The sequence below is a fragment of the Anabas testudineus genome, chromosome 19, assembly GCF_900324465.2.
Source record: "Anabas testudineus chromosome 19, fAnaTes1.2, whole genome shotgun sequence".
NCBI lineage: Eukaryota > Metazoa > Chordata > Actinopteri > Anabantiformes > Anabantidae > Anabas > Anabas testudineus.
In genome coordinates, this window is record NC_046628.1 from 13,598,009 (window position 1) to 13,622,301 (window position 24,293).

General features: G+C 41.5%; 4 protein-coding genes across 4 annotated transcripts; 1 reads left to right on the forward strand and 3 right to left on the reverse strand.

Annotated features, from left to right (window-relative positions):
• Nucleotides 1–555: 555 nt before the first annotated feature.
• prph2a (peripherin 2a (retinal degeneration, slow)) lies at nt 556–6,418 on the reverse strand. The gene is made up of 3 exons (XM_026352174.1): nt 5,818–6,418; nt 3,803–4,049; nt 556–1,808 (listed from the first exon to the last, which is right to left on the reverse strand). Exons 1-3 carry the CDS (start codon nt 6,396–6,398, stop codon nt 1,605–1,607), a joined length of 1,032 nt encoding a protein of 343 aa, XP_026207959.1. The 5' UTR covers nt 6,399–6,418; the 3' UTR covers nt 556–1,604.
• A 1,840-nt stretch (nt 6,419–8,258) lies between these two features.
• Nucleotides 8,259–9,684, reverse strand: tbcc (tubulin folding cofactor C). Its single transcript, XM_026352173.1, has one exon. The coding sequence runs from the start codon at nt 9,324–9,326 to the stop codon at nt 8,289–8,291; it is 1,038 nt and encodes a 345-aa protein (XP_026207958.1). The 5' UTR covers nt 9,327–9,684; the 3' UTR covers nt 8,259–8,288.
• A 1,192-nt stretch (nt 9,685–10,876) lies between these two features.
• On the forward strand, nt 10,877–19,508 carry bicral (BRD4 interacting chromatin remodeling complex associated protein like). The gene is made up of 13 exons (XM_026352170.1): nt 10,877–10,915; nt 13,017–13,083; nt 13,247–13,292; nt 13,633–13,681; nt 13,771–13,836; nt 14,092–15,366; nt 15,477–15,525; nt 15,625–15,665; nt 15,792–15,841; nt 15,950–16,095; nt 16,222–16,316; nt 16,404–16,506; nt 16,592–19,508. The coding sequence occupies exons 3-13, from the start codon at nt 13,252–13,254 to the stop codon at nt 17,071–17,073; spliced, it is 2,397 nt and encodes a 798-aa protein (XP_026207955.1). The 5' UTR covers nt 10,877–10,915; nt 13,017–13,083; nt 13,247–13,251; the 3' UTR covers nt 17,074–19,508.
• Nucleotides 19,341–24,001, reverse strand: si:dkey-21c1.4 (uncharacterized protein C17orf80 homolog). The gene is made up of 5 exons (XM_026352171.1): nt 23,677–24,001; nt 21,589–22,974; nt 21,001–21,111; nt 20,394–20,510; nt 19,341–20,304 (listed from the first exon to the last, which is right to left on the reverse strand). Exons 1-5 carry the CDS (start codon nt 23,684–23,686, stop codon nt 20,276–20,278), a joined length of 1,653 nt encoding a protein of 550 aa, XP_026207956.1. The 5' UTR covers nt 23,687–24,001; the 3' UTR covers nt 19,341–20,275.
• Between the last annotated feature and the right edge of the window lie 292 nt (nt 24,002–24,293).

The following is a 24,293-nucleotide window of genomic DNA, read 5'->3' on the forward strand; positions in this document are numbered from 1 at the left end:
GTGCTTTGGTTGAACAAAAATACTGCACAGAGCTAGCCTCTCTGTTCTTCCTGCTGATTTTGATACTGGCTGCTGCTGTTGATATCATGACTCCTCATTCATCGGGTCTGGGGTTTGCATATTATATGAATCTTAACTCAGATACACATGCTTCATAGTTGATTGTGTTGAAGGATAAATAAATAAAATAAAAATAAATAAAAATAAATACTGTACAGTACTGTTGTTGCTCTTTCTCAATAAGGGATCAAAGGATTTGAGCCTCAGAAGTCTAAGCTCGCTCTTTAGCAGATTTAATGTCAGATTGCGACTCAATAAGATAATACAAAACTAAAAAAATAAAAACAACCACCTTCCCCACCACCTCCAGTCTACAGATATACACACGTCCTTGCGTTGGACATGTGAAGAGTCATCCCATGTCCATGTGAAAGCAGTAATGCCATAATTGCCCTTATCCTATTGACTTAATCGGGAACCCTGTGGCACTCACAGCATGCAGCACCTCCTGATCTCAAGGTCAAGACAATACAAAACCATCATTTCACTGTCCAATCAAATCTCTAAAAGCCTTTATTCAGTTATACAATCAGAATAATCTCTTATCTAAACAGACCCAAAACATCATATGGAAAAAAATATAGCATGAATTTAAATAAAAGATTTAGCTTAATTACATTATTTTAAAAAAGTTCAATTGTTTTCATTGTTTCTACACTATGTACAAAGACAGCAACCCAGGTGTTAGAATATACATACGTTTGTGTAAATATACAGACACTGAATGCACAAGGGAAACATCAAAACGGATCTGAGATAGTACAGTACAGGGGTCACGAGCCAAGATTTAGCTGCCAATTTCACAGGTCGTCCTTCACAGGTTGGGGAGTTGTTCATGCTTCTCTGCAGGATTCCCATGCCTCATACTTTAACCATGTGCTGCAACATTCACGCATAATTCATAATGATTCATTCAATTCATAATTTTACTCCATTACAGGAACTTATCCAGCATTCACTGTGGGGAAGGGTGCACTGGAGTCTAAGAGGAGGTGAGTTGGAGGTTTAATTTATTTTCCAAAGCACTATCGACAGGTCAACAAAAATAAAACACTGTTGGGCTGTGAATATCTTCCATCTGCATCTCTGGCTTAATAGGAGTGGGGGTGCATAGCAGCCACCATCCCTGCCACACTATCTGACAATACAACAATATACTTACATACTTACTTCTGATTGCAGAGCATCAGACAGTTCTCAATACGTGTCACATTTAATTCAATTATCAGTTTGCTCTTTCTTTGGATCCACACAGTATCAGAAACAAAAACAGTAAATGTTTTTAGTATTCTGTGATGGAAAAGTTGGGCAATAGCCATAACATTGCTCATCCTACTTATAATCTCTCTATGTATAAATATACAGTATTATATATGCAAGGAGTCCATTTGTGAGGAGTCCATTTAAAAGGAGTTCCAGCCAAATGTGTATGTGTAGGTCTAAATACAGTAATAAATGTTGGTAGAAAAAAATAGTAATCTCACACACTCCCTTCCTCTCCTCTTCAGCCAGGTGTGATGTCAGTTTTTGCAGCAGGGGTTAGTTCAACTCACGGTTGCAACTGCCTCACCCCCCTCCTCCACTTTGCTACCTTTGCCCATCGCCTTCATTTTGGCCATGATGTCAGTGAACGTCTCCTTCACCGTCTTCTCCAGGATCCAGCCTTCGCTCTCACTCTCCGGGTCCTCTGGGTTAGCCAAGGTGGAGAGAGAGCTGTTGACGTACTGCATGCCTATGGTCACAGCAACCTGAGTAGGACAGGAAAAAATACACACTCTGATCATTTCTTAGAAAAGTCTTGGGTTAGAGCTGCAACGATTAGTGGTTTAATCTATTGGTCTATCAACAGAAAATTAATGAGCAATTAATTTTTATCATTTGCAGTTCATTAATCAAGAACTCCTGCAGATGATTTCATAAAGCAATAAAGCAATTAAAAAAGATATAACAGTTGCAGCTCTATTTATTATTATTATCTATTAACATTGAATATCCTTTATAGGAGATGAATAACACAAATATGTACAGGACAACAAAATCTACTCAATCATGAAGAAGACAAACAAAACAGACGCCATTAGAAACATTGCGCAGTAATTTACTGTGAATGGTGACTTCAGATCAGGAGCTCTGGCTCCAGGAAGTAGGTCTGTCTTTGAGATTAACCTATTACTCCATTTCTATCTGTGTCAACATAGAGACACTTACATAACTACTCTTAAATCGGGATTCCTCTGACTGCACGCCTGATTAGCTTCTGCCTATTGCGTAAATCCAAGTTTTTAGAGCAACGTATTGTCTGCAGGATTTCTGTGATGGAGCTGTTGTCTATATGATGTTCAGTGACTTCCAGGATCTGTCCTTATCTGTGCATGTTTGTTACTGTTTCCTGTAATAGAGGGCACATTGTTTGGGCCCTAACAACAACAACAACAACAGATGTTGGCAGCAGAGGCTGAGGAGAGAGTTGAATAGAGGGGAAACACCATTTGGCTGCTGTAGGATTAACCTTTGGGTGGAAAGTAACAGGTGAGATACTGCAGGCAAACTACAAAAAGGTGGTGGAGGGTAGCCTGACAGTAGAGCAATGATATTTAGGTAAAGAGGATAGAGTTGTTTGAGAAGGAGCTGCAGTAAGAGGATACAGATGACAGCAGAGGTGGGGGGTAGTAAGGAGAGAACACAAAAGGAAGGAAGTAATGGATGATAGAAAAACTGGGTCAAGACTTGTTGTTGTGTTTATACCTTCTCACTGCCTGACTTGAATTATTTTACTGGAAAACAGCTAAGCAATTTGTTGTCACCAAAACTTTGAAAATGTATTTAGTTAATTAGTTTACTTCAGTGTGCAGCTTAATGTTTGTGTTCTCTTTGACACTAGATGATTTTCTTAGTCATCTGATGAAACCTGAAATCTGGGTTCAAGGTGCACGCTTATGATACTGATACCGAGATATTTGTTTACCAGGAAATCAAAGCTGCAGGATAACCAATGAGCAACTCACACAACCTTAAACCCTGAATGGACACCATCTGAAAGTTATAGGGAATTTAACCAACTACTTATACAAGACTTAGTAATTTATGTGTCTTGTATGTCTTAATAACACAATAAATTTCACATTTGATAGTAAAATAATGATCGGATATATTGTGATTGGATGGTTCTGATTACAAAGCTCTGGGAAGCTGCTGTGTGCAGCTCTTTAGTTAGTGTGGCGAGGTTATCCAAATAACTGATTAATAAATTAATAAGTTAACCATGATAACTTTGTCCTTATTTCTAATGTATTTCCTTTTTTATTCTTTATGCATTCTGATAGCATAAATCTCACTTTGTGTCACTTGTAGAGGTTGGTTTCTTTGAGAGTGGGCTTTCTTATCCCTTGCAGCCTAAAACAATTCACCCATGACAACTAATATTCTCCGTCAAGTACCAGCAGGTATTTTCTGGCCTCTGGGGGCAGTAATGAGGGGAGTGAAGCATAATGAGGGTACAAAAGATGCTGTACTAGAAAACTTATTGGAGAAACAACAGTGATTTTAAATGTATACTTTGCACATCTCAAACTGTATTTCTTAGTTTTACAAGAGTAACTGTTTCTTTCGGAATCTGCACATCTTCCCCATCTTCAAAACAGAGAAACCCACTGCCCACCAACCCACCGTAGGTTTTCTAATGCAACTCAACTCGATAGAAAGAATATATGCGTATTTGTGTCTGTGCTTCTGTGGCCCTGACCTCCAGCATGGTGACCAGCACCACCAGAGCTCCAATGGTGTTCATCATCCCTCCATAGTAGGACAGCAGAGCATCGCGGCAGCCTCGCTTCCAAACATTGAGGTCCTCGGTGTAGTGGTCATAGCTGTAGTGAGCGGAGTTGTTTGTCATCTGGTATTGGATGCAGGGTCTGGGTGAACTGGGGTTACAGCAGCTGAATGGGACTCCATCCATCAGGTACTGACCATCCACGTTGCTCCCAATGCGGCTAAGAGGAAGAGGCCAAATGTCAAGTTAGTGTTACGTTATAAAGAATTGCAGGTGAATGTGTGGTGGGATTGAAGGTGAGGATGTTGCCATGATATATATTTGTAGTATGAGTGGCCCAACATTGCTTAAAGTAAAATTTGCAAGTTCATTTATGTTTCTGTTATATAACAGTTTATCTTTTTAGCTGATGATTCAAATTAAAGTCAGTGAACAACAACAGGGAGGAGATCATTTTTGATGTTGTGGTTTGTGCTGTAGATGTATTTAACACATATATATACACAATAATAACATAATCTAATACAACAGCACATATTCTTCTTTCAGCAGCTTAAACACTGACATTGAATCAACAACTCTTTAACAGAACCTAAACATTAATTAAACATGATTAGCTCTGTATTCGTTTTTACTGTGTTCATTATATTTTGTATCTTTGTAATCTAGCACCTTGTATTTGTACATCAGTCAGTATTGTACTATGATAACTAAAGAAACCTCTATCATTAAATATTTTATATTTAGTATGTTGTGTAAATCTGCAGAAAAGCAGCATGTGGCTTCTGAATGAAGTGATCAAATAGTCCAAATAATTCATTATATCTCTATTGCATTATCCTAAATATTCTGTGTATCACTGGTAAGGTACAGAATGTAGAGTAAAACCACTCGTAAATACAATTTTAAATTAAGGCCCCAACCTCAATTCTACTAGATAAATTAGTTGTTGGCTTTAAACAGATCTTATCTGTGATTGATGGTTGTAGGTCAATGGAAAGACAAGTGTGATTAGATCACAAAGACCTGAGGAGGTCAGATATGGATCAGTTGTTTCCAGAAAAACCTACATTCCAAAATAATGGGTCAATACCACAGAACTTATAGGAAATGCTGCAGTATATAGGAGATTTGAAAAAATAGTGGGCAATACTAATCTGAAATAAGGCTGTACTGATAATTCAGTATGGATAAGATAAGCATTTAAAATTTGTTTTAAATGAAAAGCTTAGAAACATAACTCCTTGCAACTTTTAAATTATCCATTAACAGAGGCCTGTAATGATATCACAGTTGTTTCCATTAGCCACCTCCCTAGTATTACAATAATCTGTCAACAAGTGTGTATAATGATTTTAAATTCTCCAAATTGTTTTATTGGACAGTGCTGTCCTTGGACTGTTGCCATGTTGTCTACTGATTGGACAAGACACTGATTCTTGAAGGACATCGATCTGTAATCCAGGAGATTAAACTCTGATTAAAGGCCAACGCTCAAAATTGTCACAATTGTCCTCCTAAAACAAACTGGTACTTGTTGCCCAGAATTAGTGTAGACATTAGCAGGTTAACTGGACCATTGTACATTTAAGCCCACTTGTGTGATTTAACCCTGTGTAAGTTTTTCTGTAATCAGCTAAACCTCTTCTCCCAACATTATCCATAAAACTGCCTAGTAACCTCTAACACCTGCCCAGCCCCCAGTGCCAAGTCCCAGTCACTACTTGCTGCTGTCACCATTTCTGTAAAGTTAATCCTTAGTGGATGAAAGTGACTAATACACCTCCTCTGACCTACGTCCTCCTCAAATCCACTACTGAACTTTAACTTTGTAAAGAAGTTCTTCAATAGTCTCTGTCTTGATACACTGAGGTTCAGCAACAATGCCTTTGAACCAATTAGTCATTTCACTGTTAAGTCACATATTTTTGACCTCTAACCTTTCCAGACTATCACAAGGAACTTGGCTTTTAATCTTTGTCACTTACTCTTTGACTTCCTTTGCACTGAAGTCCAGGTAGCGGTTGCTAACCCACTGAATCTCGAACCAATCTCTGTAGTTGTCATTTCCACAGCAACGAAACTCCATCTGCATCAGGTCCAGGGTTCTCTTCATGTAGCAGCGTCCCGGTGTGTCCGTGTCCTTGTAGAACCTCATGCCGTTCCTCAGCCCCTCAGCCAGGGTGAACTGCAGCGGGATCCTCATCAAGAAACACAGCAGTGCCGTCATGAGCAACAAGGCATTGAAGCAAACGCAGAACATCAAGAAGTTCTTCAACAAGGGTTTCCACTTTCCAAACTTGCTAGGGTCCAATGAGTCGTAGCACACTTTGCCTCCAAAGGCGTTGATGCAGCAGGTTATTAGACCCATAATTATAAGCAGGTTGGGCAAGAAGTGGCTCTCGTTGTTGTCCATAAGTTCTGAGCGCTTCCGTAGCTCGATCTTAAAGAAAAGACCCATGCTCAGGACCAGCACACCGGCCATTACAGCAAACCAGTACATGAACCAGACTGTCTGAGCGAGCTTTACTCGCTTTTTCAGATCAAACTTGACCAACATTAAAGCCATTGTTCAACCTAAGATGTGTCTTTTCCTGTAAAGAAGACAGTCAAATGATAACCTAGATCAGTAGGTTCTTCAAGATTTCCAGAGTTTGCCCCTTGGGTGATAGGCTTTTTCAAATGTCTGCAGTTCCACTTCCTGACTCTTTGCAATCAGGGTCTCCTCTGGCTGGTCCAACAGGACAGGAGACTCAGCTCAGGCGGTAATCCATCCCACAGCAAAGGAGCAGAGGTGACGAACCCTAGGAGGACCCTGGAGGAGCACAGCTGTGTTATTTCTTCAAAGTAATCTTTTCTCCCATTGTGACAGAAACAACAACTTTCATAATTTTCTTCAACTTTTACCAGTTTTCCTTCCTTAACACGCAGGTGAGGCTAATCGCGGTGTTCCGTTCTCTCAGAGAGGTGGAGGATTGCCGAGGATCCTCATGATTAAACTCAAAGTTGCAGTACGTCATGCTAAGTCCCTGTAAGCAGCCTGATCCAATTTGCAGAAATCCCTCTACACAAGATGAGCCTGATCATAAGCCGCAGCCAGAGGCCATAATTGGTTTGAGCGTTCACGTGGTCATGGTTGTCTTGATCGAACCCACCAGGATCTCTAATGGCATCAGCTGAGGTCTGCATGGACAAGAAAGTGGAGCTAATAATGGTGCATATCCATTCAGAGGTAGGGGTCCACAGGTTTAACACAAACCGGATGTCTTCACGGGCGAGGCTAAGTTAATCAAACTCCATTGAACCATTCACAGAAGCAAAAAAGCCTTCATGCTTATCAACCCCTTTTGTATGCCTATCGTAAATAAGAGCAAAACTGAGGTCACACATTAAATATAGGCCGTATAAATGTGAACACAAACTAATCAACACGTGTTCAACAAGTGCTCTCAAAGACAAACTTATCACTTACTATCTTGGCAGCTGTTGTCAACACAGTGGCTGGCACAAACATTAGCAAGATACTTAGGCTGATAATAGGACAGGCATTTCCCTGAATGGCTTCTATTAAGACTCCTTCAAGCTTCCCTGTGACTGGACATAAGAACTGCAGCACAGCGGGCCCCATCAAAGTCGCATCCCAAATGCTATATCCCTTTATGCCTGTTTCGGAACATCTTGCATCGAAAAAATGAAAAAAAAAAAAGCTAAAATTAGAGCCCAACTGATATGGGACTTTTAGGATTAGGAGAGATGTTAGTATTTCAAATTTAATAAAATCTGCTTAATATTATGTTGACACAATTTAATGCTTTTGTTAGTGACTGTAAAAGTAGTATGTTAATGTTCGGGGGAGTTAGAAAAGATAGGGAAAAGACAGTTTGACAGGTATTGTTTTAATTATTTTCCAGGATTTTATAGGATAAAATAATTCATAAATAATTAAATAATCATGGGATCCAGCCATAGCTCAACACATATCAGCCAATTTACATTTTGTAACATACAAACTGTCTCACATTTAGATTAACACCAATATATGTGTCATAAAGGATTAGACAAGCTATAGGATACATAAAGGAGTCCAACATGCCGAGTTGTCCTTCACTGCTAATGTTTGAATTCTTCCTTTAAGGTTAAGTTGTGTGTAAACAGAAAAATGTTGGTTTACAAACTGCAATGTAATTAGTCTTACGTGTGAATTATTATTTGAATGATTTAGTGCATTTTTAAACTCATGCAAAGAGCCATTTCCCCATCTGTGCAGACATAGAGCAGTTGATCAGTGAGAGTCCATTTTCCAACGAATCAAATACTTCTCTAGTAGGTTTTCATTTTTAAATGGTCATTGATGCTTTGAGTGCATTCCCACAAAAAGTAATCTGGCAATTTAGAAAGAAGCAGCCTTTCATTTGATTGACATTTTAATTTTGGCAGAAATAAAAAAATAAATAAAAGCTTAATTCTTGGGGTCCCAGTTGGTTTTCCTGTCTGCTTCGGTGATGACAGACCAGTTGGGGGAAGGGGTTCCTGCAGCGAGCCAGTTAAAGTCATCCACCTGGCTCCAGTTGTTTCTGCCCCGGTCTAGACCAGACACATTAAAGTCCTCCTCCAGGTTGGGGTACGACCAGGAGAATGGGGCAAAACTCACTCCATGACAGTCCTCTATGATGGCTCGGCTGGTGACGTGCAGATACACCTGGGTGTCTGTGGTGTTGTGAGTCCGCAGCTGCTGACAGGGGAAGGCCAGGGTGCTGTTTCTGCAATGATCAACAAATACAGAACGAGACACTGGCCCACAGAGGATCTCACAGCTGTCGATGTGCTTCAGGTGCAGTGTACTGGGGGAACCGAACAGCCGGACCTTGCAGTTGGTGAGGTGAGTCAACAGCACGTCTCGGTTCTGGATCTCCTCAGATGTTTTAGTCAGAAACTCACTGTCTATGTTGGAGAAGCCGCACTGCTCAGAGGCTGCAGCTCCATCCACTTTGACAGTACCTGCAGCCGTGGCACCGTCAGGTGAGTCTGACGCCGATGACGCGACTTTATCTGCTGCTTTACTGCGAGCTCGGAAGGCAAACTTTTTCTTGGGCAGAGCCTCCTCTCTAGTCTCAGCTAGCGAGGTTTGGAGTTTCTGCAGGGCTGCCTGCGCCTGTCTTAGCTCATACTGTGTTAGAAACAACACGCTGTCATTGAGAAACTTTTTAAGCTGCGCAGTTTTGGCCGTGGCCTCCTCCAGCCTCTGGCTGACCACACCTCGCTCAGCTCCGGAACAGCTGGACAGAAGCTGCTCGATGGAGGCTCGCTCTGTGTTGAAAGTGCTGGAGAAATACTCGAGCTTCTCCTCAGCGACAGAATGGTTCTCTTTAGTCTCCTTCCTCCGGTCGGAATCATCCGTCCTCGCCTGGTGTCGTTTCTGAAGTCGCTCTTGTATCTTAGCGGCACCTCTTTTACCGGCAAACCCATTTTCCTGTTCAACTTCAGATGCTGCGTCCATGTTGTTGCACTGTCGGTTGTTGCGGAAGTGATCGCGTCATCTCTTCTTCTTCGTGACTATCGCGTACAAAATTAAAACGCGCATACCGCCACCTACTGTGTGGGAGTTTGAACTGACTGTAAATTAATGACAGGGCCAAACAAAGTCAGAAAAACCTGATATAGTTTTATTATCCTGCCTGCATCTTTTAAAAGTAGATGTGCCTATTAAAAAATAAAGTGTTTATTTGCTGTTAGGTGGCTTACAAAAAAGAAAAGTTCGTGTATTAAGGTAAATTCATCATGAACACACAATGTGGAAGTAGTATAATGGTAGTAAAGTGTTAAAAGTAACTCCCTGGGGTTTTTGTCAATGATGCAGACACTACAAACTGTTGTGGATACTCAGACACAACACTATATATATATATATATATATATATATATATATATATATATATATATATATATATATATATATATATATATATAAAATAACACAAACACAAGAAAGCACGCAACACATTAAAACTATAATGAGTAGCATGAGACATGAGATCATGCCATATGGACGTGAGCTGGTATATTTATACATGCGATTTGAATACAAAAATGTTTATGTTATGTCATCTCTTCTCAGTTTTTGATAAAATAAGATAAATCTTTAAGATAAGATAAATCTTTATTGATCCCACAGTGCGGGAAATTCAATTATTACAACAGCTACAAAACAAGAGTAAGCTGCAAAAGAATGAAAAACGTGTGTGTATATATATATATATATATATATATATATATATATATATATATATATATATATATATATATATATATATATATATATACAGCAACTTAAAAAAGTGGGTGAGAGTTGCAGGTCAGGTAGAGCAATAAAAAAAGCTCCTGTGCTTGGTTCTGTGTGGCAAATACACCCACGTATCTATCTAAAGCCTCTAAATATAGACACGATTAAAGCACAGGGGTGACTATTAACTATAATAGTCTATATTATATTATATTTATTAATATATTAACTATATTACACTTTAAACTTCTACTAATAATACATTTTACAAATGTATTATTATTATTACAAATAATATCCATTATATGTATAAAATAAAACAAACAACTAAAGATTTATATACATATAAATACAGCAACTTAAAAAAGTGGGTGAGAGTTGCAGGTCAGGTAGAGCAATACAGCAAATACACCCACGTATCTACATAAAGCCTCTAAATATAGACACGATTAAAACACAGGGGTGAACACTTATATAGTTATTATGACATTATTGCCTCTCCATGTGAGTTATACAATACAAATAGAAGTGCCACCTGGCAGGTAACTACCTGGGCACCGTCAAGGTGTGGCATAAACTATCCTGCTGCTGGCACACTCTTTATTAAACATGTGGAAAAACGCTAGTCCCGCTGATACAAACGCGTGATGACTGATGGATGCGGAGCGGTTTAATTGTTTATTATCGCTATTCAAATGAGCCGCTCGGGGGCTAATGACTCGCTCCGTGCGCTACCCCCCCCCCCGACAAACCCGTGCGGTGATGGCGAGGAAACCCCGTCGCCAAGGCCCTGGTCTTTCATGACGGTGAGTCCCCTTTGAGTGTATTCTAATTTTGTGATAAAAATTTCAAGGAAAAAACACACACGGCCTCCTTCAGGGAGGGAAGAGAGTCTGAGCGGAGGAAAATCCATCCGAGACAGAGCAGGGACAGCGAGACAGGACATATGAGTGGGAGAGGGAGAAGAAGAAGAAGGAGGAGGAGGAGGAGAAGGAGGGGGGAGCGAGTTAAAAGTTGCCAAATGGAGATATTGGGTTTCAAGAGGAGTGAGGAAGGAGTACTGGGTTCGCCTCTTCGACTCGTCTTTATGTTATGCTAATCGGGATAAATATTTATGCCTCGACGCAGTTTGGTCCGTTAGCATTTTCGACGGAGTCCAGCCGACGTTTTCCCCCCTCCGACAGGCTCCGTCGACAGCGCGGCTAGCTAACCAGACCAGGCCGGTGTTTATCGTTAAAAATGTTCGCCGGCGACAGGAGCGCCACAACCCGGGCTGGACGAGTCAGAGTCCCCCTGGTTGACGCGCGTCGCTTCGGGTGTATCGACATAAATGCGACGTTTGTTCGTGCTGGCGGATGAGCCGCATACACCGCACACGACAGGCTGCCCAGCGGAGAAAGAAAGAGGACGTCAGCGCCCAGCCACAGGCTGGACGACGGGCGTTTGGTGCCGCTCGAATGCGATTTTCGTCCCGTCGATTCAGTCTATTTTTGGAAATAAAACTTGCGAGCTGTACATTAGCTGGTTTCCCTAACCCCGACAGCGATAGCACAGAGCCCCGGTGGTGGTGGTGGTGGGACCGCAGCAGGGACTAGCTCCGGCTGCGTCGAAGCATTCAAGCTAGGGCGGATTTCGGAGACACGAATTTGCGAATTTGAGCTCTAAAATGTGCAAAATACTCCAATATCTGGAAAGAGTTTGTTGTTTTTAAGCAACCTCAATCTAAATGTATGCCCACTTTTAAACCGAGTGCGTTTTAACCATCGTTTTTGTCCGTTTAGCTCCGTCGTGTTGTCTTTTCTATTAACGTTAGATCGGTCGTTAACTGTTAACGTTAGCCTCCGTGTCCGATTTCACGGTTGAATATTCTGTGTAGTTAAGAGGAAAAGAAGTCCTGTTATTTTAATTTAATTTAAATTTAATTTGGAGCGTTTTCTTTGACACTAAACGTCCCTGTTACTCGTTTCGTTTCGCACATTTCCTCACATTCATTTCTAATATGTCCACATTTGAAGGACACAGAAGCCCTCACTGCCTGTAGCATGTCCACGCCATCGACAAAATACAACTCTCCACTTGCCCAGAACATGTATACATTTTTTTAATGTGATGGTAATTAGCTTTTAGCATATTTACTTGCTCCTAAATACGTCGTAGTGTAATTAGTTTTCCACAGCAGCCCTGACAGTCTTTGTTCTCCCTGAATCAAAGATGGAGTCTGAACAGGCTCAGCTGTAAAGACAGCTTATGGCATGGGAACAGCCATTTTGTAGCATTGCAGTTTTACCCAAACTCAGGTACACAAAGCTGACATTTCCCCTTCATGTTAACGAAGTACAACACATTTTACCAAAGCATTTAATGCAACTATTGGATTAGTGAGTAAAGAATTACTATGTCCTGGTGCACATATTGAAGTAAATTGGTAGATACCCAAACACTCACTGACCATTGCTGTGCTGAATCAAATAAATGCTCACTGGCTCGTTTGTTTTGTGCCCGTTTTTACTCAGATGGCTGCATACGTTTGCTGGCTGACACAACGTTAAGCCAGCACCTCTTACAGTGTAGAAATTCAAACCACTGTTTAAAGTAGAAATGCAGCAGGGTGGAGTTATTGACACTCAAATGGCCATTTTCTCTCTGTAGTAGACACAAAACGCAACCAATGTGGGACAGCAGAGAAGTGTGATGGGTGGGAGTTTGTGTTTCAGAGTCGAGCATCTGTAGGAGGAGATGAAGGCCATTCTGCCCGTACTTATACAGTGAATAACATGTCCCCCTTTTCCTCACCACCAACTTCACACCTATCTTTGTGTCTCACCTCCCTCCCTCTCCAACACTTCCACATTCTGTATTTCACACGTAATTTTATAATCCCATTAAATGCAATTTCTCACCTTGCAGCCCAACCTGCTACAACAGACACAAAAGAGTGTTAAATGACTGAATCCATGCTTCCTGTTGGAAATCTGTGAGTGAGATGTCCTTACTACTAACATAACTCACACCAAGTATCCTATCCTAGAATAAAAACGTTAATATTTTCACTTGAATAAAGCTATGAGTGTTTGATTCTTTCAGATATGGCTTACTCAATCATTGGTCTGTATCTGTATCTTTCCACGCTCTTTCAGGTGTCATGGATGATGAGGACGATCGCCGTCTTCTGGATATTTTAGGGTAAAAACGCTATAAAACTCGCACTGACATCACAGCTATACTGTGACTTTGTGAATAGGCGCACTGACATTTGTTATCACCTGACAATTCACATTAGGGCCCCCTATCTTTACATTGGTGCCACTCAAAAAGTAGTTGGGCAATACTAAGGTTTCTCTATGAAATCTAAGCTGCAGCTCCTGTTGTTGAATTGAGGAAGTTAAACTTATTTCCTGTTCACACAAGATTTATTCTTAAAACTTCAACATATTCTACTGCTACTCACGTGTGTGAAGCTTTTAAATGAAAATAGATTTTTGTTTTTTAGACCCATAAAAGTATATTCTCTGCCCCTTTTTAGAGATGTGGATGCATTAAATGATTATCTCCATGGCAGCAACAGCAAGTCGGTAAGTGTCTTATGAAAAGTATTCACAGTTATTCCTTAAAACTTTCATTTGCATAGTTATGTAAAGTTAACTCTATTTACTTTCTACAGATTGAGGAAGATGATGTGACAAATGCAGCTTATGGTTCAGATGGATCCTTCTTTGGTAGTGACACAGTGAGTGTACCTGTGCTTACCTTTGATTTGAGTTTTACTTTTACTTTGTTTTGGTGTTATGGTTTGCTCAGCTTAAGTTATTGGTGAACAAATATCTGACTATCCTACTGGACAATATTTTGTAAGGAGACAAAAACATACTTTTTACAGACCCTTTTTTGTGTGGGTGGTAAAAAAACACTAAGAAGAAGAAGATTCAAATGCAGCTTTCATGCAGTTTTTCACTTTCTACTCATTGTCTCCTACTTCCTTCAGGTTGGCTCCAACAGTGGCCTCAAGGATGGCTCTTCTTCTATGGGTGATTTCTGTGAGGATTCAGCCGGGGCAGGCCTCCAGCTCTCTAGCAGCCTTTCATTTATTGAGGACGAATTGGGGACTGGAAGCTCTCCTGGCGGGATGGATCTTGGGGGAGAGGATCAGCCCTTTGACATCCTTCAGAAGTCACTCCTGGAGGCCGACATCACGGAGCAGACACTGGCCCAGGAGGCTTTGCTGGACACACAGCCTGCTCCTACTCTAGTGCAAGCTCCTGTTCCCTTCACCTCTCAGCTGGTTTCTGGGGGTTATGGAGGTGGAGTGGGGGTAGTTACCACAGCAGCAGCTGCATTTCCCACAGGCCAGTTCCTGCAAGGAGTGTCTCAGCTTTCCAATGGCTCTGCCCAGCACATCCAGGTGTTGGGCTCGTTCGGTGCAGGTGGCGGGGTGATGACTCTGAGCAGCTTGGAGAGAAGTCCTCAGATTGTACTGAGGCCTGGGGCACCTGTAGCTGCAGCAGGGACCACAACAGGGGGGCAGGTATTTGCCCCTACACAAGGGCAGGTGGGGCAAGTCGGCTTACCCTTTAAGAACATCCCCCTTCAAAACATCATCATTCAGAGAGGCTCAGCAGGGCCCCAGTCTCTTGTCAGACCTATCCAGCCTAAACCCCTTCAAGGTGGGACTCAGGCAGTCTACAGCCTCGGTCTTCAGCCCACTCCCACCACAATGGCTAATGTAGTAAATGCTAACAATGTTACTGGTGGACCGTACACGGCCAATGGCTCCATTGTAGTGCAGTCGCCCCTGGACCAGCAACAAGTGCAGGCCCAGACAAATCTACCACCTGGACAGTTCCTGCTGCCCAACTCTTTACCAATTAACCCAGCCAGCACCATGCACAATGGCCCCGCTGACCCCAGCTCAAATGCCCTGATTACCAGTCAGAACACGGTGCAGATTGTTGCCGGGCGGAACTTTGCTGCACCAGCTGGGGCTCAGCTAATTTTGAATCAAGGAGTAGTCAGTGGAAGTCATGTTGGAGGGGGTGCAACTCAAACATGGACAGGAGCATCTTGTGTGAGTTCTGCCCCTGTGCAGACGTCATGCACTCCTGGGCAGCTGACTTTGGTCGACCCAGCAACAATGGGACTCAGCGGTCAAGGCCAACTGTCAGCTAGTCCTGTACAGCGCCTTCTAGTGACTCAAACCCAGAACTGCACTTCACTGTCCCCTTTACCTGGTACAATGACACAAGAACAGGACTTCAGACAGGTATAATTGCAAGTTACTTGTGCTATTTAATTTATTTTTACAGTGCTTTTGCATTTGTATGTGCTAACTGAAAACAACACCCTTGACTGATACATGTCGCTGTTTTTCAGAATTCTTCATCACCAGCCCTTAAACAGACACAGCTCAGCAGCATCCATGGTAACAAAGACTGGAGTTGCATTAATTATTTGTATGATGTGTTTAAATGTGGTGTGCTGAACTGTGACCTAATGAGGTTGTTTGTGTGATCTCTCTCAGCGATGAAAACCATGACACAAGATTCAATGCTAACCACTCAGGTATATCACTCATTCTGCACCTCACTTGCTTAACATACATGCCAGTGTATATTTTGGATATAAGTTGCATCGTGTTGCTATCGGTAGTATTAAAACAACATTGTTATTCAAATTTCCTTTTTGCAGGTTGGTGCACAGAAGAGGCCTGCCCTCCCACCACTTACAAAAGGAGGAATGTGAGTTTCAGTGTTATTTTTATAGGGGGTTATATTTTTTATATTTGTCCAGTGTTGTTCGGTGTTTGTCACCCAGCCATTTAAGGAGTGTGTCTCTTTTTTCATCAGGGTTTTACAACAGTTAAGGAAGGACCATGCTGCAGTGCACACTCCAGATCGTCGTCAATTCACTTCAATTGACGATGCACTGCAAAGACTCCTCCCTTACCATGTGTTCCAGGGGGCTCCACCCTGTCAGGATGACTTCTCACAGGGTACATCCCTCAGTTTGTTAGCTTGATCCATAATTTGCCTTCCTAGCTCTCAAGTGTTGTGTGTTCATGTTCTTAAAGTACAGTTGTGTTTGCAGAATTTTTCCTTATAGCATCTTTTGTTTATAGTGGATGAAGAATTTGAGATAGTTGCAACTCAGGTGCTGAATCGGACCCAGGCCATGGTAAACAAATACAGACGACTGCTAATGGTGGAAGCTGAGGTGAGCACATACATGTGCAAACGGTTGCATACAGGACTGGTTTTCCTGTCGCACAGGACTAACAAGATGCCTCTCCCTCCCCTGTAGCGTTCCAGTCCGTCATCAGAATTAGTGATGATTGACAGGACCTTCAACCAAGAGGAACGAAGCAACCTGACGCAAGACAAACGCATGGTACTAGTGGATCCAGGTGAATATAAAAGGAACAGTAAAACCACATGGTTTTTTGTTTATTACAAAAGGATGTTCAAAAATGTTTCCTCTCTTGTTCCTAGATGGCTTCTTGGAGGACTTCTGTTGTGGGATGAAATCCAAACTTTTCCAGGAGCCTTCTCCCACTCAGTCCAGCTGTAGTTGGACTCAGTCACACAGCGGCTCTACAGAGTCACCGTACAGGACAGACTCTCAGCCTGGATATGGGGATCCAGGAGGGGGTGGAGCTGTAGGATCAGGTGCAGCAGAAAGACTTCACCCTCCACTCTTAGAAAACAAGAGTGTCTTGGAACTGAAGAGATCCCAGCAACGCTACGGGCCCAGCAGTGCCAGCAACAACAGCCACATTGCTACCAATAGTTACCCCCAAGGTAACACATCACCTTTTGCAGCACCGTCAGGAGGACAGACCCATTTCCAGGTGTCACACCACGCCTCCTCCCAACCGATCCAGCCGCAGTACCCCCCTCGGCTCAGCTCACCTCCTCACCTCGACACAGACTCTGCTCTAGAGGCGGCAGTCAACAGCATCTTAGAATGTTAAGACTGATTTTGACTGTGCATACATTGTTTTTCTCACATTCTCCTCTTGTAGTATTTGTTTTATCCTCCCACAACCCTTTGTGAAGAGAGGTTAACTCTCCTTTCAGGTGTATAATTTTTGCAGCCATGTAGCATGTAATTAGTTTGTTTTTGTTTCTTCTTTGAGGCACGATGTAGGAGTCAGTGACTCCATCAAGATGAACACCGGCACTTATAATTACCTATAAAGATCCGGGAATGTGTGCAATGCAATGGACTAACAGAAGAAAATGTTTTGTTTATTTTAATATGATTTCACAAGGGTAGAGACTTCAGTAGCTTGAACATTGGAGCGTTCCTCTCTTCACAAAAGTCACACCATTCATATTTTGTCAGTGCCAGTTGATTACCCTCGCTACCTATGCTGAAAAACAGATGAGGAGTAGGGGCAAAATGATGACTCTGTGCCTAATCTAGGTTTTTATTTTGAGGTGTTTACATGAAGAAGCTCTATTCACTCATATCCTGTCTGAATTACAAACATGCACATATGCTTTAGTACAATGCGTAGATTATGGTTCAGAGGTGAAGCTCGGTAGAGACACAGTCACATAGACAAATTGCACTAAATGTACTCTTGCTTATTTCAGGAATTATATGAATATGTGGCTCTCGTCAATGTACCGCATACGCTTGGCTAAACAGAATGTGAACCTTTGGAACAGAACCAAAATCTATCCACCTGCCTTCAGCTGCCTGCAACGAGGAAAACCTCTTAATCACACTAAAAACCTGTCGAACTAGTCACATAGACATATATAGTAGTGTTACTGTACTCAGCGATGCTTTTTTTTGTGCTTAAGTCACATTTTCTTTGGCATTTTTCTTTTGTACCTTAAAGGTATGCAGTCCCGACACAGACACATTTCAGTCTCAACCACTTTTATCATTTCAGTTTGTGTCAGGGGAGCTAAATCCTCAGATTGAGGAAGATACGTTACAGTATGCTTATCTTGTTTAGATTTTTATTTCTTAATTTAGAAATGACATTTAAAAAAAAAAGAGATGACTGTTTTGTTCATTGTGATGTGTCCCCCGGCTTTGTGAAAATAACGACACCATCATTAGTCTAAATGACCATGGAGGGTCACTGATTGTACATTTGTCTGCCTTCTGCATATAATCATATCTTGATCATATCTCTCTTATCTATGCTTGACTACCTTGACATCTCTATCACTGTGTTTGTAAATCTGCATACACGCTGCTCTGTATTGACGTTTTCATGTAGTTTGGTTGTTTGTTCGATTGCCATGATATGATTCCTAAGTGTTCACTCACACTCCAGGATGCTTTTCTCACTTTCCAGTCTGTTTTTATTTTCCTTCTCAGCAGCGCAACCAAAATTAGTAGGAGAGAGTGTAGTCTCATCCCGAATCACCCTCAGATCTTTTATTTCTCTGTGACTGTTAAAATCTGTTTCTTATGTAGCTCTTCTCCTAAAATGGTTTGTGTTCGGGCTCATTTGAATTTTGGAGCCAAACCGTAACTTGACAGTTAAATTTAACATGATTATTGGCCACATTACGTTTGTGGAGTAACATTTTTCTGTGGACAGATTTACAGAAATCTGCACTATGGTCAAAGCAAGAAGCATGATTTCTCCCAAACCCAACAAAGGACCAAAGCTTAGGTTAAATGTGTTTAAATGCTCCTGGGGTTGATTCTGGATATTGTCACCTTTCTCTTATAAATGTGTCTGTGAAATATGTTTGCTAACAGGCTATAGGAGCAGACTGAAGGCCTTTTTTCATGGGGTGATGGAGAGCACATGTAGTTTTTTATGTTGTGAGTGCCAGTGGCCGTTGCGGACTTGCTGTAGTTCTGCATCAGTTTTTATAGACCTCTTATATCTGCCAGTGCGCACTGAGAAACTCTGCTTTGAATGGAAATCTCTAATGACTTGTAAGGATCAGGTAAAGTTTGTACTCTTTCACGTGGTTGCTGCAAGTTGTTTAAATCTGAGGAAAATTAGTTTTAGACCTGCAAGTAGAGGCATGTTCAGCGTGGGTAAAACATTGTGTTAACTGGGTGCATTTCATTGTCTGAGAGCCTGGAAGGAACATACTGTGCTTTTCCTCCACTATTTTCAGTACAGATATTTGTTTTTTGCCTTCATTTTCACTGTTGTTTTGTCTCACTTGATTTGTATAGTTTGTTGTTTTGTATAAAATGAAAAGTGAAACACAAAATATTTATAATTTTTGTATGAAGGAAAAAAAAGGAATGTTAAAAAAACACACAAGAATTTTTTATTGTGTTGGCCACAAAAAGGAAAAAAAAAGCAGTTTCAGGAAAAATTGGTACAAAAATACTGTCATTTCTTCATTTGTAGCTAATGTGTGTTCACTACAGCAGCAAGGAGAGTCAACAATAAATTGATTTTGAATACAATAACAATGTGGTCCAGTGTGGCTGAAAACCTCCTTCAGTGTCCCTCCATTACTATTCTGTGAGTGTTCACATACTGGCACTGACACACTAAGCATGCATAATGACATCATGTGACAGGAGAAGCTTTTTGCAACGGTCTTGGCCCTCTGCTATACAGATAACAATCTTTTTGCAGATTGTGTGTAAGGGTGTTTCAGATTTCATGTTTCTCTACATCCAAGGCTCCCAGAGTAAGATTTTTATCAAGCTCAAAATCTGTTGGACACCAGTAATCCCCCCCAGCACCAATGCCTCTGCACAAAGGAGCTGAGAAAACTCTGCATAGCAAATATTTGACTGCCCAGTCGGTTTGGTCTTGGTAACATAAGCCAACAATGACATCTAGTGGAGCTCATGGGACAAACAGCGAGACTGTTAAAACACGTCAAGTGATTCCTCTTCTCATAACCTGAAACTATTTTCATTTTGAAACTGAGCCAAAAAAATGATTCAGAAAAAGTCACAATCTAAAGTAAAGCTTCCCACTCCAAATTAAAACAAGACATATAGCAAATTAAATAAGATAAATACATATTCATAAATAAGTTTGTAATTCATCTCTTATATTTAATGTCTGTTAAATATAGGGCTAAACCCAGCACTTGGTTAGCTTAGCTTAGCTTAGCATAGAGACCAGAAAGAGGGAAACAGAAAGCCCGGCTCTGTGAAGTACTGACAACAGCTGCTGTTTACTCATAGTGTCGCACTTGTCTAAACACCTTCTCCTGACCTCAGTGGTACTTCCTCCAGCGATCACACTCTGAGGAGAAAGAAAAAACACACAGGAACATTCCCAGTTAGCTCCAAACCTACGCAGCCCATCACACTGACAGTGGTCCACACACTTACTTATGTGAGGGTAACTCCAGATGTAGCTGAGCACACAGTATCCTGCTAACAGCATGCCCAGTCCGCCTACACCACCTTTCTTCACGTCGATGTATCTCCTGTAATACCACTGCCAGCCTGAGGGAAGCACAGGAGTGAAGAGGAGAAATGCAGTTTAGGATTGTAGCAGCTAGGATCTACTTTCTTATTAAAATACTGAAAAAGCAGAGAATCCATGCAGGTGAACTAAAAACAAGAAGCAGGAGCAGATTAGTTTAGCATAAAGACATGAAATTAGTAACCTAGCTCTGACCAAAGGTAACAGAATCCACCTACTTCCACCTCCAAAGCTTACTAATTAACATGTTATATCTCATTTTGGGATTGTTTTTATTGTTTTATGGAGAGTTACTCAGACTATTTGTTAGCAGGCCGCACTAACGTCCTTTAAGGTCAAGACTCTTTACTGGAGTCTTAAGTGCTAAGCTAACTAACTGCTAGCTTCAGCTTCTAATTGCATACATGAGTGGTGTCAGCCTTTTAAATTGCTTACAAGCACTTAATACACAGATGTGTGTTCTGTGAGTTATACATGTATTTGTATATGTGTTGTGTGTATGACATTGACCTCTTTGCACCATGTTCACCAGATCTCTTGGATTTCTGGGGGTTTTGCAGATCATCCACTCGGGTAACTCCTTCAGTCTCACCTGTCCAAGAGGCCTCTGTGTCAGAGCACCTGCAATTCATGTTACCGACAAGGAATCAACGCACTGACGCACATAAAGACACTCAAAACACATCCTCTTTCATTTCACTAGATCTGGCTATGGACTGAAAATTTAAATACTAGTGTTTATTTGAGACCCGGGTCTTGATACTGAAACTAAAACTATGCTTTTTTCAGGACCTCATTTTAAGAAATACAAATATGTTTTTCTATGAAACCCTCACTGTAAAAAACCCCAAATTTTATTAAAGATGCAGAAGTTCTTAAAGCTTTTAAATGTGCAAACACAGTCAGGCCACTCGGAATCAGAAAATCAAAAATCTTAATTATGGAGGCAACAGTTGCAGTTGCCAACAGCGTGCCAAATGTTGTTTGGGCAACAGAAAATTATCTTTATTATCCTATTTTGAGTATTTGTTTGTTGCATCATGCTTTTGTAGAGTCCAAGGTGACACCCAGCCCTTCACTTCTGTGTCTGGTACTGACCTTCTGCTCGGCCGTGAGCGGTGTTTTGCTTCCCCACGTTGAGCTGCAGCTTCTCTTTTGTCAATCCTTCATCGGCTTTCAACATTTCCACCCTCACAGGTGGTGCAAGCAGGAAAGGGTGAGGACTAGAAATGAGAGTGGGTGCTGGTGATGTTGACAGGAGTCCTGTCATGTGACGGCTCACCTTTAACCCCTCACTCATGCTGACTGTATGTGCAAGAGGTGCAGCTTGGCTCGCTTGAGATGACAGATGGCCGGAGAGGAGGGGAGTTGCAGGAGAGGTTAGTTTGGGCTGAGGGGAAGCCTCGTGTTGCAGAGGGAATAGAAATGCTTGTTCAGACTTCAAACTTTGTTTCTTAATTGACTGTAGCTCTGTATGTTGTGAACTGCTGCTGGGTAGCTGGTCTGACAGAGCTTTAGCTGTTACCGAACTGAGAATTTCTATCCTCCTCTCTGCTGGAACATTTACTTCACTGACACCAGTACCCATGTTTCTATTGCTGCTGAGGTCATCAGCAGTTTCAGTCTGGTGCACAATGCTCTTCGTGCTGGACTTACTGGTGGTTTTAGGTCTGCCTAACGTGGCTTTAACATCCTGGAGGGTAATCCTGCCCTGGTGACCACCTCTTGATTTCATGAGTAACTTCACAGATAAATCCTCCATTTCCCCCTCACTCTCCACGCTAGTTTCATTTATATTAGCATCCAGAGAGTCAGATGCATTTTTGGGTTTGGAAAGAGATTTTCCAGCCCTCTTCATCTTTGGTACATTCTCTGTAGAGGCATGTTTGGGTTTATTGTCTTTGTCTGGATTTATGTGGCTTTCTGCTCGTGCTGCAGTTCTGGTGTTGGGTGAATCTGATAAAGAGGAAGCTGATCCTGAAAGCAGTTGTTTTGACACAGAATTGGCTCTTTCCAGTGATTCCTCAGAAACCTGTTTGGACTTTGCAGCTTCTATTAACGCACGGAGACTCTTATTTTTAGGATGAGTGAAAACAGGAGGGGGAGAGGAGATGAGGGAGATAGTAGCAGAGGAAGGCGTGCTGCCCATCTTAATTTGATCAACCAGCTTCTGTTTTCTGTTATTAGCTGATGGTGGAATTGATGAAGACGTTGCTGGTATTGATGACTGGAATTGTTTGGCAGATGCTGCAGACCCTTTCTTACTCGTATTTCTTTGAAGATTTATTGTCAGCAGTGGCGTCTGAATGGCCTTCTTTCCCTTTGGTGCCGTTTCTGGTGAAGCTGCAGTCAGATTAGTGGATGATGTCTGTTTTGCTGGGACATCATGTTGAGCTGGAGGCGGTTTAGGGTTTGCTGCTGCCTTGCAATGTGGCAGGTGACTCTTCAGCCTTTTGTAGGTTTTCCCACAGAATGGGCACACCTCTGTAAAGACAAGATGAATCTTTAGCCCATACTTTTACTTTTGATGCGGGGGTCAGCATGGGAAAAATTTGGCCCCCAACTAACACAGTGCATCACAGCTTGTGTAGCCACAAATCAGGCATTATGTCTATTCTGGCCCCTTTCTACTACATATACATACAACCCATGCTATCATATATTTACTTGCCTTTTTTTTCATGTTGTATAATTATTATGTAAAGTATCAACAAATGGCACAGGCTGAAAACTGACTAAAATAATACTTCAGCTTGGCCACAAAGAACAAAATGCTTTTATTGGATGTTTTTAATATTGTGGCTGATCTGTATATGCCTGGTATTTAACTTCCAGCTGTAAAATATCACTCTATCGATTTTTTCCAACTCAAATGATGTGTGCAGAGATATTATAATAAATAGAAGGTAGAGTGAAGCTCAATACCACATATATACCACGTATATACATACTCCCTAAAACCCTAAAGTCAGTGAAGTTGCCTTTTCTACAGTGTTGTATTTATACTTTTACCTAAATTTAAGGATCCACAACTGCATATTCTGCTAAACAGACTGACCTGTTACAAGCATTTACCCACGCCTATTAAACTTCAAACTATTCTGTATTTAGCCATCGGCTGTAAACATAATTAATACGCATTTAATAATAGGTCACGTGGTACAACAACAATTTTCTATCACTTACCAGAGCCCATTTTGACTATGGGGGTGAAGCATGTGTCAATAGTTAAGACAAAAGGACACACCAACAATAAAGTGTCATCAATTATCACATTAAAAGTGACATCGGCGACTTTTAAACTGTTTAGTTGGGCACATGTTTACTGTCGCTGCCGTTTCCTGTGGAGGGAAAGACCCCGTTAGGTAGCGCGTCCGGCGCCTGAGCACAAATGACTAAAATGTTCGTAAAATGCGGTTTTAAAGCTGATTCAACACTGGATGCGAATGACACGGTGTGCAAAGGAGTCGTCTGATGTACGACAACAGCTCAGTCAACGCCCTGATTCAACATGTGGTGATCTGTTCGATCGGTTCCTCCACGTCGTAAAGAAAGATGATTCACTCCTGCCCACTTCCGTCTTTGCGTGGACGTAAGCCCCCGAAAAAACCGACACAAAAATTCCCAAATAAACCCTTCATATTTTAGTCAGAGGCGGATTTCATTTGATGATAGTGGTTTTATAATGTTAACTTGACAGAATATGACATTTAATTAATTAAAACAGTTGCTTGATAATGGGTTGAAGAGTTTACTAGCACATTCTTAGTTGTAATTTACCCACATGCACACAATTAACAGGA